Here is a 13457-nt window from a genome sequence, read left to right on the forward strand (position 1 = left end):
GGGAATCACCCACAACTGTTCAGTGGCCTACTTAGAGTGAGTGCTTTCTCACATTTAGAATCTCACAGGGAATTTAAAAAATCAAAAAACCAAAAACCCACCCAAATCCGACCAAACACGAGCAGGTGAAAAGATGGATGGTGAGGTGCTCACCTCCACCATTTTGTTTTTCAGACTGGCCTAAGTGGCCATAGCAGGGTGAGGTAAGGGTACTACAGCATCTAGGAGGTGTGAGAAGACCGCAGAAGGCTGGTCCCGGAGCCAGAAAACCCCCCCCAACCACGCCTCGAATGCTTGAATATGCTGCTCACATTCCAACAAGCAGAAGTTGCAATTCCCCTTTAATTTTTCAAATCACTAATTAAAGCCTGGCTGCCTTTAACAAAGCTGTTCTTTGCATGGGAAAAAAATGCATCAGGGATCACAGAGTCTTACAGAAACCACTGGCAGCACACAGATAATCTTCAGTTTTATTAAGAATTTAAAAATCTAAATATTTAAAGAGGCCTGTGAAGCCTACCTAGAAAACAGTGCCCCCTGGCATCTCCAACTGAAACATGTCCAAACACCTCACTGCACACCCCGCCCCGATGACAGACAACTTGGCAGCACAGCGAATGTCTTTGTATTTTTACTATTTGTAAAAAAATGGCATTTAGCATTTAGATTTCAAAATGTATAATATTACAAAATTACCAGCAGCAGTCTTAAGCATTTCAACATTTCAATTCCACTTTGCTGACACAAACAAGGCTATCATTCCAAGTTCAAAAAGCAGGACTTGTCCCCGGTGGGCATAGTATACATCCAGCAGATACTCAGGCCATACTGCTCAGGACCCATTTGTGACCGTGTCTTCTTCCATCTCCTCTTCGCCGTCATCAGTGGGGCCTAAGGAAAAACACAAAGCCACACGTCATATTGATTTTACAGCATGTGTTTGCTAGTATGCGAGTGGCCAATCTGCGAAGCTACTGCACGCTACTCCCTGACTAGGAACAAACCCCAGCAGCCCCTGCCTCAGGGAGCTTACAGCCCAGAGAATGGCCGTCTTTGGCAGGTATGGGAAGGGATGGTCAATTCCTAGAGGGAAAGGATCACAAAGATGTTTTATAAAAAGTCAAACTCATTGCCTGACATTCTAACCATCTTTGGTTGAACTGTTCATTCATTCATTATTTTTCGTGAAGGTAAAAAGCTTTTACTTTGTGTTTTGTTCTTACAACTACCACAGGGAAAGAAAATGGGAATGTTCAGAAAGCATTTGGATGTGTCCTACATGCCAGATAATAGGACTACTCAGTGACTTTACGGTCTCTAAACAAGGGAAAATATGCAACAACCAAGTCTGTTACATCTATTCATCAATTTATGACAGATATTTTGGTTACTGTATTCTGAAAAAAGGAAATGTTTTAACTCCATCAGTGTTTGGGACAATTACTTGTCCCAATGTTTAAGCCTAATGTTTTAACAGGTAGACCTAATGTCACATTTCTAGATGCAAAACTACCAAGGTAGGAATCCCAGTCAAGTATTAGCATACTCAGAAGCCTAGGCCCACTGAAATCCATGGAGTGCCCTGAACAATTTCTACCTTCCTCTCCCTCTAGAACTTTCAGATCACACTGAAAATCCCAATAGATCCTAAGGCCCAAAGAAAACATTTTGAGGGGACAGAAATTAATTCAGTAAATCTATCATATTACAGTCACAATAAGTAACTGTGATATTGCCTCTTCCCCTAACCTGTCACCACTGAGCCTCAGAGGCCTTTACATGTTGCTGAGGACACAGGCCTCATCCATCACAGTCTGCAGCACCTTGTGTGGCCCAGGCATTCTTTCTCTGTTGGCTCATCTCACATTCTCCCTGTGCCTTGAACTTCACTCACACTGGCCTCTTTCAGTTCTAGTGTGCAAGGTTCCTTTTTACTACAGGTCCTTTGCCCGCGCAGTCCCCGACATCCTGCTTTGCCTTGAGCATGCCACTCTGCCTTTGTTTAGTTCAGTAATTCTCAAACACATTAGTTTTGGGACCCAAAGAGCTTTTGTTTCCATACATTTATGGATACCATACTAGATCAATCAATACTGTATTAGAAATTAAAATGGAAGATTTTAAACAAGTAGTAACTCACTTAAAAATGTATCCATTACATGTTAATGTTTGTATTTTTATAAAAATATTATTTTCCAAAACAAAAATATTTAGTGAGAAGGCTGGCGCTATTTTACATGTGTGCCTATCTCTGTAATGTCTGATGTCTCATGAGTGGCAGTCAGCTGGACTCTTGTACTGGCTTCTTCATTTCCACCTGTGGCAAACCTACTGTTTTCACTGAAGGATGTAAAGAACATCAGCCTCATACAGCTGTGCAGTTAGAAAAGGAAGGACTATTCTCAAGAGTTTTTGCAGACAGTGTAGATTTTCTTTTTTGGCCCTAAGCTAAAACTTGACCAAAGTGGTAGTTTCTTAAGGGTTAGTGACAAGCTCACTCCACGTTCGAGAAGATGCCTGCCTCTCAACCAAAACAACTATACAAGTGCATGGAGACAACCATCCAACTTAGGCTAAGTGCTGCTTACATACCCCCGTCCTGCCCCCCGGAGCATCAAAACATGTGCGCTCAAAGGGTGGTATTTACTAACACCCATCTCTTTGCTTCCTTCAGGAAGGACATTCCTAAGTGACACTGGTATTTACTAAGAGTGCACAGCAGTTGAGAATGAGGACTACAAATATCCTCTGGGTCACTTCCTGGACCTGTGCTGAGGCCCCACCAGTTTCACCCCCACTGCATTCACACCAGCAGTGCAAATGTTAGTAGCGATGAAAAAAAGGCCTTTATGTTATTATAGAGAGTTTTGACCTCAGAGGCCCAGTGGCTCAAGGACTACACAGTGAGAACCACTGGTCTAATTAATGTCTTACTCATTTCTAGCTTCTGTTCAAACACAATTTGCCCAGAGAACTTTCTCTGAGTTGCAGTGTAGGTAGAAGCCCCCAGTTACACTCATATCAAAACTTGTGACATGCATAATGTTGAGTAGTTTTTACTTTATATTCCCAGGGCCCAATATCCTGCCTGACACACAGGTGGCATTCAGATATTAGAATAGTCAACACTTATCAAAAACTTACGCTAATAACAAACCCTGTGCTAAGTACTACCTATAAACTGTCTTATCCTTCCCCCAAACTTTTTGAGGTTGGTACTATATATTATCTCAGATTTAAAGACGAGGGAACAACTTGACATTAAGTGAGGATGAAGAAACTCACCCGAAGAGAGACCTGGTAAGGCTAAGATCTGAGCTATATGTTGTTTGGCTCTGTAGCTTGTGTTTCCAACTACTAAGCTATCAATCCTACACATACACACACACACACGCAGGTCAAAGTCCACACAGTTACCTCTCTAGCATTCAGTTTCCCCCATGACTAGGGAATAACGTGTGCTTCAATTTTTACATAAGAAACCCTTGGAGCCCTATGCCATAATAGTTTACATCAAATAACTTATCTTCCAAGAGCATATGAAGAAAGGGATTTCGTTTGCATTGATGCTAACGAGGCACTATTCTAACATTCGTGGGTCACAGCACCTAAACTGTTTAGGAATCCACTGCAAGTATAACATCAGTCTGGAAGTTCACAGACAGACCATTATGTCCTGACCTGATCTGCGTTCCCTGCCAGGGATCTGACCAGACTGCAGCAAGCCCTTCAGCCGCTCTACTTCAGCCAGAGTTGACGCATTTGCTATGGCATTCTGGAGGACAGAAAACAACAGAGATGGACAATTAATTGCATCTAAGTATCAATCACCCAGAAAACCCTACAAAAGTCCACAGCAACTTTTTGAGTTGGAACATTAAACAGCTGTACTGGGAGAATTTTACTGTAACATTCAGCAAATGATCACTGCACATGTCCTAAAATTTTAGCTAATTAAAGCACCTATGTGGAATTATGTTACTGGATAATTTAGGAGCAATATTAGGAAAGCAGGATTTCCCACTGATCATCAAGCAGATCTTTGAGACAGCAAATCTTTGAAAGTAAAAATTAAGGCAAACAACCGAGACAGCATACTTAGGTAACTGACCATTCAAATAAACACCCTGGGAAAAAGAAAAGGAACTAGAACTGCCTCTGCTCTGACTGGCTCATACAAGCAATTCAAGTCAAAGCGTAGCTGAGTATCACGTTAAGCTAGTTCCCTTCTTACACAGAAATGGTGCAGGAATCTAGCGGGGGATGGGGGTTGGGGAGGCCGGGATGTTTAGAACTTGGTCTATTACATATTTTGTGTCCGAAACCTATGGCAACTGTCCTAACATATTTTTTACCTTGATGGCTTCTACATCCCCTGGAGACGGCCCACCTTTCTTTTTGTCAGTCGGCAAACCAGCACCTGGGTTGAAACTTGGGAGGGGAGGGAAGAATGTAACTGTTAAATCCAGACCAACAGAAATTGCTTCTCTTTTACTTTCAAAAAGGCTTTTGAAAGTAATTCAACCAGTGTAGTATCTTATCTTTGTTAACAAACTGATACAAGAAACTCTCTCCTTCAGAAACACCACCCAGTTCATCTTCCTCTAGAGAAAGCAGGATGTATATAATGTTGCATTAAGACTGAACACCGGAAGTATTTGCTAACCTGGTAGAAATCTCATGTGATGTGTGGACCATTGATGGTCATGGGCTATCATCACACAAATTCAATTCGGGATTAGTCACAGGTGTTTTGTTTAGTTCTGTAGGAGGCAAAAAGCCAGACAGATAGTGTTTCTGAAGGTGAAGTGGAGTGAAGTTGGATATCCGTATCTTACGTTTTGCTTCTCCTGGCAATATCCTTTGCAAGTTGTGCACCCCGTTTGCCCTTGAACATTTTCTCTGCTTCCTGACGCTCCTACAGCAACACCACACACAGAGTTAATGGAAATAGGAATACCACGTGCATTTAGATGCATTCCTCAGAAAACACGGAAGAAAACTCTCCTGAAATACTCTGGACTGGTAAAAATACCAAAAAGTCAATTTCAAATTCAAAGGAGACACAATGGCCTTGCCTTTTCTGGTGAAGCTCCCTGAAGAACATTCCCCCTCCTAGCTTCGAGGAGGGACTCTGGAGGAACTAAGAAGGTTTAAAAAGGAAAAAACAAAACAAAAACCACAAAACAAAACAAAAAACACAAAACAAAAACTAACCAAAAAAACCAACCAAAACCCCACTCCCTATAAAGGGAAAATCATTCTAACAAAGTTGCTGAAAAATGGATTCTCTAAGCTCCCCATGGGGGAACACATATCTAAACACAGTCTTGTTGGCACCACTCACAGCGGCTCCAATACCATGCTACCTCTCAACAACGAACAACTACTACAAAACACAGCTTTAACTTAAAGTCCTACTATAAACTCTGCTACAAAAAAAAAAAAAAAAATCTGACTTAACATTTTCTTTCCCACATTTTTATTACAAACCAACAGTAAAACACATTAGGCAAGTTAAAAAAAATCAACAGCAAAAGTATAAATTAAAACATGAATGTATGACAACTTACAGCCAACAGAATATACTTACTTTCAGTTTCACCTTCTGGAAATCCAGTACTCTGACTTGCGGAACTTTATAAATTACATACAGTCTGTAATGCTTCTTATTTGTTACAGGATTTCTCAGAATACTGCAAGAAAAGGAATAACAATGCCAATCTTGTTCATAGCTTAGGATTCAAGAGGTCCATTTTTAATAAAATCAAATGAGTCCATACACTAAGGAAAAGTCGACTTTTTTTCACATTTCAATGTTACTCAGTTAACATTAGGGAAGTTTTAATAGAGCACTGGACCTAAAGGAAGTATTTTCAGTATTTTTTAAAAGGTGCTTCTTACTGGTTATTTTAAGATCAAGGCTGATAATGGTGTCTCTGTAAAGGACTTCACTGTCACCACCACAAATCATTTCCATACCTTAGGTAAGTCAGTGATTTGAGAGATGCCAAAGGGTCCAGATCACCCTGTAAAACAAATAGCCAGAGGTAAGAACACAAATACCACAGGCTACTTTTTTTGAGAGAGCGCGAGCGGGCACATGAGCAGGGGAGAGGGGCAGAGGGGGAGATACCGAGAGCGAGAGAGAGGGTAAGGGAGTGGGGGCAGATAGACAGAGAGTGAATCCCAAAGCAGGCTCCATGCTCAGTGTAGAGACTGACACAGGGCTCAATCCTGTGACCCTGGATCATGACCTGAACCAAAATCAAGAGTTGGACACTTAACCAACTGGGCTATGCAGGTGTCCCCGTCCCGCCATAGGCTACTTTGATGCTCTGAAATGGCAGATGCCTTTGGAGCAAGGACTCCTCTTTTATCTACTGATAAACTAGTGAGTAAATGTGAGCTTCTTAAGCTGAAAATCTTAGCCACAGCCATAAAAGCTTCTGTCTCAATAGACCCGCCCCCCCAAAAAAAGTGATATCCTGTAGCAACTTCAAAAGGGCTAGACTTTAGGGGCGCCTGGGTGGCTTAGTCGGTTAAGCGTCCGACTTTCGCTTGGGTCATGATCTCGCGATTCGTGGGTTCGAGCCCCGCGTCAGGCTCTGTGCTGACTGCCAGCTCAGAGCCTGAAGCCTGTTTCAGTCTGTGACTCCCTCTCTCTCTGGCCCTCCCCTGCTCATGCTGTCTCTCTGTCTCTCTCCTAGAAATAAATAAAACATTTAAAAAAAAAAAAAAGGGCTAGACTTTAAAGCAACGATTTAGAAAAGAAAGAAATGTCCAAGCTGATGCAACTTTGGAGCAAGTTATTCACACAGGGAATCTCTAGCTGGATCTTGGTGGAAGGTGGTTTTTCCCACTAGTACCTGTAAGTGCCTTGTGGTGACACAGGCATCTCATGGTTGAGAGGAGGGATCTTTATTTATTTTTATTTTTGTAAATATTTATTTTAGAGAGAGAGCAGGGGAGAGGGACAGCGAGGGAGAGAATTTGCACTCAACCTCACAAACCATGAGATCATAACCTGAGGCAAGAGCAAAAGTCGGAAGCTTAACTGATGGAGTCACCCAGGCGCCCCATGGGAGACACCTTTATTCAAGGCTCCCTCAAATCACTTCAGATAATTATTCAAGGACAAGGAGTTTAAAAAAAAAAAAAAGGACCCAATTATGGGAAAAAGGCAGTTTTTCGGTTTTTAATCTTCCCAAATTATCCCACAGAACACACGGCAACAGCACAGCAAAACTGAAGCCTATGGTTAACAGCTACAACTAAACTAGATGGAAAGGCGTTCTGGAAAGAACCCTCAAGCAGGAACGAGTAGAGACCAACTATCAGGGGAGCTCCAGGACCTTCATGGGGGCAACATCTGAGCAGGAAGAAGCAGAGGGAAGGCAGAGGCATCCGACAAGCCTGAGCACTTATACGTACAACCCAATTTAAGTCTGACGGGGCCAGGCAATTTGGGCCCTCGCTCTTAATACTAACCAGAAACAGTATCCCTTCCAGGACAAAGGCCTACAATGGGGAGAAACTGCTAGAATCAGACTAAAATTGAGCAGGTCAGGGGCAAGAGGGACAATGAGAAAAAAGTACAGACAAAAAAAAAGCAAGAGGGGAACAAAGCCAGTAGATCAGAAAATAAGCTGCCATTTTAAACATACTTCACAAACACCATAAGAGGGAGCTCTAAGCTTGCTACTGGCATAGCACCACTAAAATATACAGGATGAACTAAAAAGGAACAAAAGCAGACAAACATCGCATGATCCCACTTATATGTTTAATTAAAAAAAAAAAAAAAAGACCCACTCTTAGCAACAGAGAGTTGAATGGTGGTTACCAGAGGCTGAGGGTTGCAGGGGTGGGAGGGGACATGAACTACTGATCAAAGAGTATAAACTTTCAGTTATAAGCTGAGTAAGTTCTGGAGACCTAATGTACAACATGGTGATTATAGTTAATAATAATGTACTACTGTGTACTTGAAATTTGCTGAGAGGGGCGCCTGGGTGGCTCAGTTAAGTGTCTGACTTTGGCTCAGGTTATGATCTCATGGTCTGTAGGTTTGAGCCCCATGTTGGGCTCTGTGCTGACAGCTCAGAGCCTGGAGCCTGCTTCAGATTCTGTGTCTCCCTCTCTTTCTGCCCTTCCCCCGCTCGTGCTCTCTCTTTCCATAATTTAAAAAAAATTTTTTTTGCTGAGAATAGATATCAAGTATTCTCACCACACAAACAAAAAGTAAGTATGTGAGGTAATGGATATGTTAATTTGATAATGGTAATCACAATGTGTACATTTCTCAAAAATCACACTGCACGCCTTAGATACATACAATTTTTATCTCTTAGTCATACCTCAGCAAAGCTACAAAAAACCCAAAAAGGAACAAAGAATGGCAATTTTTGTTACACTCACACAAACCGTGTAAAACATAATGACAATGTCTTAATGGTTTTCTTTTTAAAGACAGAATAAGTAACATGTTGAATGGTTTGAAATGTTTAACATCATTGTATTGTTTAAGAAGCTAAGGGTACTGGTTAACTCAAAACTTTAATGAAGGTGTATTTTTATTTATTTATTTTTAATATTTTTTAAATATTTATTTTTGAGAGAGAGAACATGCACACATGTACATGGGGCAGAGAGAGAGGGAGACACAGAATCGGAAGCAGGCTCTAGGCTCTGAGCTGTCAGGACAGAGCCTGACACGGGGCTCAAACTTGAGGGGCTCAAACTCATGAGCTGTCAGATCATGACCTGAACGGAAGCTAGACACTTAACGGGAGGAGCCATCCAGGAGCCCCCAATGAATGTGTATTTTAATTCCCACAATGCCAAGAATAGGAATAAGTACGGGAGCCTGGATGGCTCCGTCGGTTAAGAGTCCCACTCTGGATTTTGGCTCAGATCATGATCTCAGGGTCATGAGATAGACCTGCACACACACCGGGCTCTACACTGAGAATGAAGCCTGCTTAAGAATCTCCCTGCCTCCCTCCCCTGCTTTCAGTCTCTGGCCCTGGCTCTCTCTCTCTCTCAAAAAAAAAAAAAAAAAAAAAAAAAGGAATAAATAATTCCTACACTATTAGTAGGCAAAGAATAACAGAGAAAAAGAGAGAGAGAATGAACACAATGAAGAGGAAGAAAAAAAAAGAAACGCAGAATAGGGACTCAAATAGTAACCTCCAGAAAATAGAGAAGACAAACTCAAATATACCAGTAATTATATTATGTAAATAGACCAAATATTTCATTTAAAATACAGACTTCACATTGGATTTTTAAAAATCCTATCACATTTGCTGTTTTTAAGAGATAAACCTAAAATACAAGGCAGAAAGGTTCAAAGTCAATTCTGGATGGACAAAAATTTATCATCCAAACGCCAGCTAAAACAAAGTTTGTTCTGGCGTATTACAGCAAATAAAACAGACAAGGCAGAACAGTACTAATAGAGATAAAGAGGGGCACAACAGAATAATAAAAAGACACGGCCTCAGATCAGTGCTTTCTTACTTCTAGAGTCAAGAACTCTTGAGAATCTGCAGGAAGCTCTGGACTGAGTCCACAAGGAAAGGAACAATCAGGAAAACAGGGAAGGGAGGTAAGAAAAAAAGCACAAAATCAAGTCACATAACATGGACTTAAACATCCAATGTTTAAGTGAAAAAGTTAGGTTACAAAACAATGTATACCACAAGCTCAATTTTGTTAAATAATCTCATCCAAATGGAGAAAACTTGCCCCTTATCTCCCAGGAAAACCAATTCCAAGTGGATCACTGACCCAAATGTGAAGACTAAAGCACGTTTCTGGAATATAACTGTCCAAGAAAAGTTAACGTGTTACATACATTATGTAACTAAATTTTGTGGCAGCCAATGAGAAGAGAAAAACAAGTGAAACTAATTTTAGTAGAATATTATTTAACCCATTATCCAAAATACTACCATTTTAAGTATCACCATAAAAAACTGATAGTCTACATTCTTTTTTGTACTAAGTCTCTGAAATCTGATGTGTATTTTAGTTCTAGTACATCACAATTCAGAGTAGCCAGGTGTGGCTAACGGCTACCATACCGGACAATGAAATTCTAGAAGACAACTTAAGTGGGTTTTTCTGTGACTCTGGGGTAGGGGAAGCTTGACAGACCATCAAAAGCATTAGCAACAACAACAACAACAAAAAACGGATAAATTAGATAAATTGGACTGCACTTAAATAAGGGACCTCTCTATCAAGACACCCTAAGACAGTCCAAAGGTGAGTGGAAAAGGGTATTTGCAACATACATGACCGAAAGAGGCCCAGATCTTGAATTAAGAAAAAGACAAAGGATAATCAGATAATTTTCTGGATTTTCCAAATTTTCTCTAAGAGGCATGCAGTGCCTTTAATTCCTCCCCCCAAATACATTTTCCCCCTGTTCAACTTACCAGTTCCACAAGACTGTTGTTGGTGAGAATGAGTTCTGTCAGACAGGGTAGAGCCTGATCAAGTCCCTCACCTATACGGCTAAAATGAAAACAAAGAGTCTTCGTAAGAGTGAAAAGTTAGAAAGCTAACAATTTCATCTAAGTCCCTGCTCAGAAGATTTCAGACTCCAAAGTTGGAAGAACTTTAGAGATCTTTCTTCTGACACCCTATCTGACAGAGGGAAAATGAGGCACAAAGAGGAAACATTATCACAGGGTTAGTGGCAGAAGGCGGATGATCCTAGACCCATGTCTCCCGAAGGGTTGCGCTACCACAACTGTCCAGGAAAAGCAAAGCGAAGAAGAAACTTCTCAGCTTATCATGACTTCCGTGCAGGCAGCAGAAATACAAATGACTCTGCATTCACAGCTCAGCTACACCGTAAGGGGATGGTTAACTCAGAAGAAAATATGCGTATTTTAATAAAACCAAGTCACTACCTAGTACTTCTTAAAGACATGGTCTATAGACTTTCAATAACTTTTCGGATGAAATTTACTCAGAGACGATGAAAGAGGGTTAAAAAAAAAATAACCCTCAGTTTCAGTAAGTAATATTCTAAAAATCAGTTGGAAAAAAACAAATGTCAGAGGTTACGAGAGACATTTAGTCAAAAATATAATTGCTGAACTTTATGCATCTTTTTAATATAATCCTGATAATTAGTGATTGTTTTAGAAGTCAAAATATGTACAAAACAGCATGTTTGTAACTTAAATATATTTATTACCATATGTATATAAGTATTTCTGAACAGATGCAAATCAACGTAGACCAATGCCAAGTTAATCTCTGTATCTGTTATGGGAAAAATGCAGCTTGTTTCTCCTTTTAAGAAGAAACACGTAGGCTCAACCAGTACGTACTACAGTGTCTTCAGGGAACACGGCAACATTTTACTCTAGGGGGAAAAAATTACTTTCCAGTAGCAGACACTTACCATATTCTATTGTTGTTCACTAATAACGTTTTCAGTCTTCTCAACAAAGGAAAACCATCCAGTTTCCTGATTTCGTTGTCAGAAAAATCAATAGCATCAAACTGGTCTAAGGTAGCACCTAGATTTTCAATGACGGGAATCTTATACCCTATAAAATGGAGGGAAAATACACAAGTATTAATATAGTTAAAAGGTACCTGAAAACATCAGCGGTACTTCATGGTAATTTGACTCAAAGCTTCCATTTGTTCAGAAAGTGTTTACCCAGCACCTATGCTGTGCCAAACACTATGCAAATGTGCAAGGTACTGGCACATAAAATGAGGGTCGCATGTCCCAGCTGCGGAGAAGCTTACAGTCTAGGAGTGGAGATGAAGACAGTGATCACAACAAGGTCAAGGTCTGTGATAACGAAGACACTAATAGCAATATTGGTAGCTAACATCTGCAAGACTATTTACAAGGTGTCTCACTGTTCGAAATAAATGTCATGATGACAGTTTACACTGTGAGCTGCTTACTGTCAGTGTCCAAGTCTTGTTCCCACGTTGTGGACAATCTTAAGCTCTTTTGCATTCCCACAGGCCACATTCGTAGAACTTACCAGGACATCCTAGTGATACCATGTCCGGTCCCCTTTACCTCCCCCCTGCTACAATCCAGAGTTGAAAGTCAATGGTTTATACACAACGGTATAGAAATCATCACCCTGTGAACAATTCACTCAGATACTCACTGATCTGTCTAAAATGGACATAGCTATTGTGCTAGGTACTGGCAGAAGAAACGAACCCAAGCCAAGGTTAAAGTGCATTAATTCTGCGCTGCAAGGGCTACATCAGCGTAAGCGCTGCACCAAAACAAGTATCCCCAACACCCGATGCACTTCAGACTTAGAAGGCAGAGATCAGTCTGCGTCAAGAGAGTGGAAGTGGTCAGTTACTCCCTAACCGAACTTCTCCCTGGGAAACTTAATTTCAACAAAATTAAAAGCACCGGCTTTTGTGAGCCAGGAATCCAAGCCGAGAGCAGAGCCCGCAGTACCACCGCTCCTACTGCTCCGCGGGTGGTGTTGCCCCTTTCTCAAGCGCAAATCGAATTGTATTATTTCATCCGCTGAGAAATTGCTCTTCACATCCTTCCTATAAAGTCTTTTCCTTGAAATGCCAAGTAGACAGCTGCACTCCCTTTTTTTTTTTAACCAAGCCTGACCAAGATTGAAAGCGCTACATGAATCTGAGTGATTCAGAGATTCCACCCCTTACATACGGCACTCGTGGTGCATTCCTCTTTAAAATGTTGTGATAAAGGGCAGTATCAGACGACCGAAGCTATTAAGAAAGAAATCTTGGGGGAAGAAGCCATCGCTTTTGTTAGGACTTCATTTCCTCCCTCGCAAATTACAGATAATTAACACGTATCCTGTCTATAATCCCTGTAATAACACTCTAACGTCTTTACTGAGAATGAACCAGTCGCTGAACACTAGGATTACAATTATTAACACTTCCCCAGCTCTCAAACAGTTCAGACTGCGAAACACGCCGAGCAAGGCCGAACTGAGGCACACGGGTGTGGATCAGGAAGCGCTCAATCAATCCGCTGTGTGTGAGTAGGAGAGGGGCCGTCTGAAGCCCCAGAAAGGCCTAGGAATGGTCTTCTGGCAGCAAAGTCAGGACTCAGGGCCGGGAGGCGCTGGCGCAGCCCGGCTTGGCGCCCACAACGCAGGCCTGCTGGCCAGGCTCCAGCTCTCCGCGCACGCGGCGGGGCACTAACCACCGGGCGGCGCGCTGAGGCCCACCCACGCCCCCGGACTCACCCCGGAGGTCCAGCTCGCGGTCCCGCACGGCGTTGGTGTACTGCGCCGCCTGCTCGATCAGCTCTGCCGTCAGTTTCACCATCCTGCCGCCTCCCGCTGCCGGTGCCACGGCCCACCGGCTGCTTCCCGCCGCCTCCTGCCCGCCAGATTTCCCGGCGTCCCCCGCGCCCCGCCGCCAGGCAACACCAATCGCAGCCGGCGCGTGCGCGC

At 42.1% G+C, this 13457-nt stretch overlaps 1 protein-coding gene across 1 annotated transcript; it reads right to left on the reverse strand.

Annotated features, from left to right (window-relative positions):
- Positions 1–458: 458 nt before the first annotated feature.
- SNRPA1 (small nuclear ribonucleoprotein polypeptide A') lies at positions 459–13405 on the reverse strand. The gene is made up of 9 exons (XM_077762401.1): positions 13248–13405; positions 11429–11576; positions 10449–10527; positions 5983–6029; positions 5594–5696; positions 4839–4918; positions 4356–4431; positions 3682–3775; positions 459–891 (listed from the first exon to the last, which is right to left on the reverse strand). Exons 1-9 carry the CDS (start codon positions 13327–13329, stop codon positions 833–835), a joined length of 768 nt encoding a protein of 255 aa, XP_077618527.1. The 5' UTR covers positions 13330–13405; the 3' UTR covers positions 459–832.
- Between the last annotated feature and the right edge of the window lie 52 nt (positions 13406–13457).

The sequence above is a fragment of the Crocuta crocuta genome, unplaced genomic scaffold (genome assembly GCF_008692635.1).
Source record: "Crocuta crocuta isolate KB4526 unplaced genomic scaffold, BGI_CrCroc_1.0 scaffold93, whole genome shotgun sequence".
Lineage (NCBI taxonomy): Eukaryota > Metazoa > Chordata > Mammalia > Carnivora > Hyaenidae > Crocuta > Crocuta crocuta.

Coding starts and splice junctions, on each gene's coding strand:
- SNRPA1 (XM_077762401.1), bottom strand. CDS start 13,329: ATGGTGAAACTGACGGCAGAGCTGATCGAGCAGGCGGCGCAGTACACC. Junction 10,528..11,428: donor GTGAACAACAATAGAATATG/GTAAGTGTCTGC, acceptor TTTTCATTTTAG/CCGTATAGGTGAGGGACTTG. Junction 5,697..5,982: donor AAATCACTGACTTACCTAAG/GTATGGAAATGA, acceptor CTTTTCTTGCAG/TATTCTGAGAAATCCTGTAA.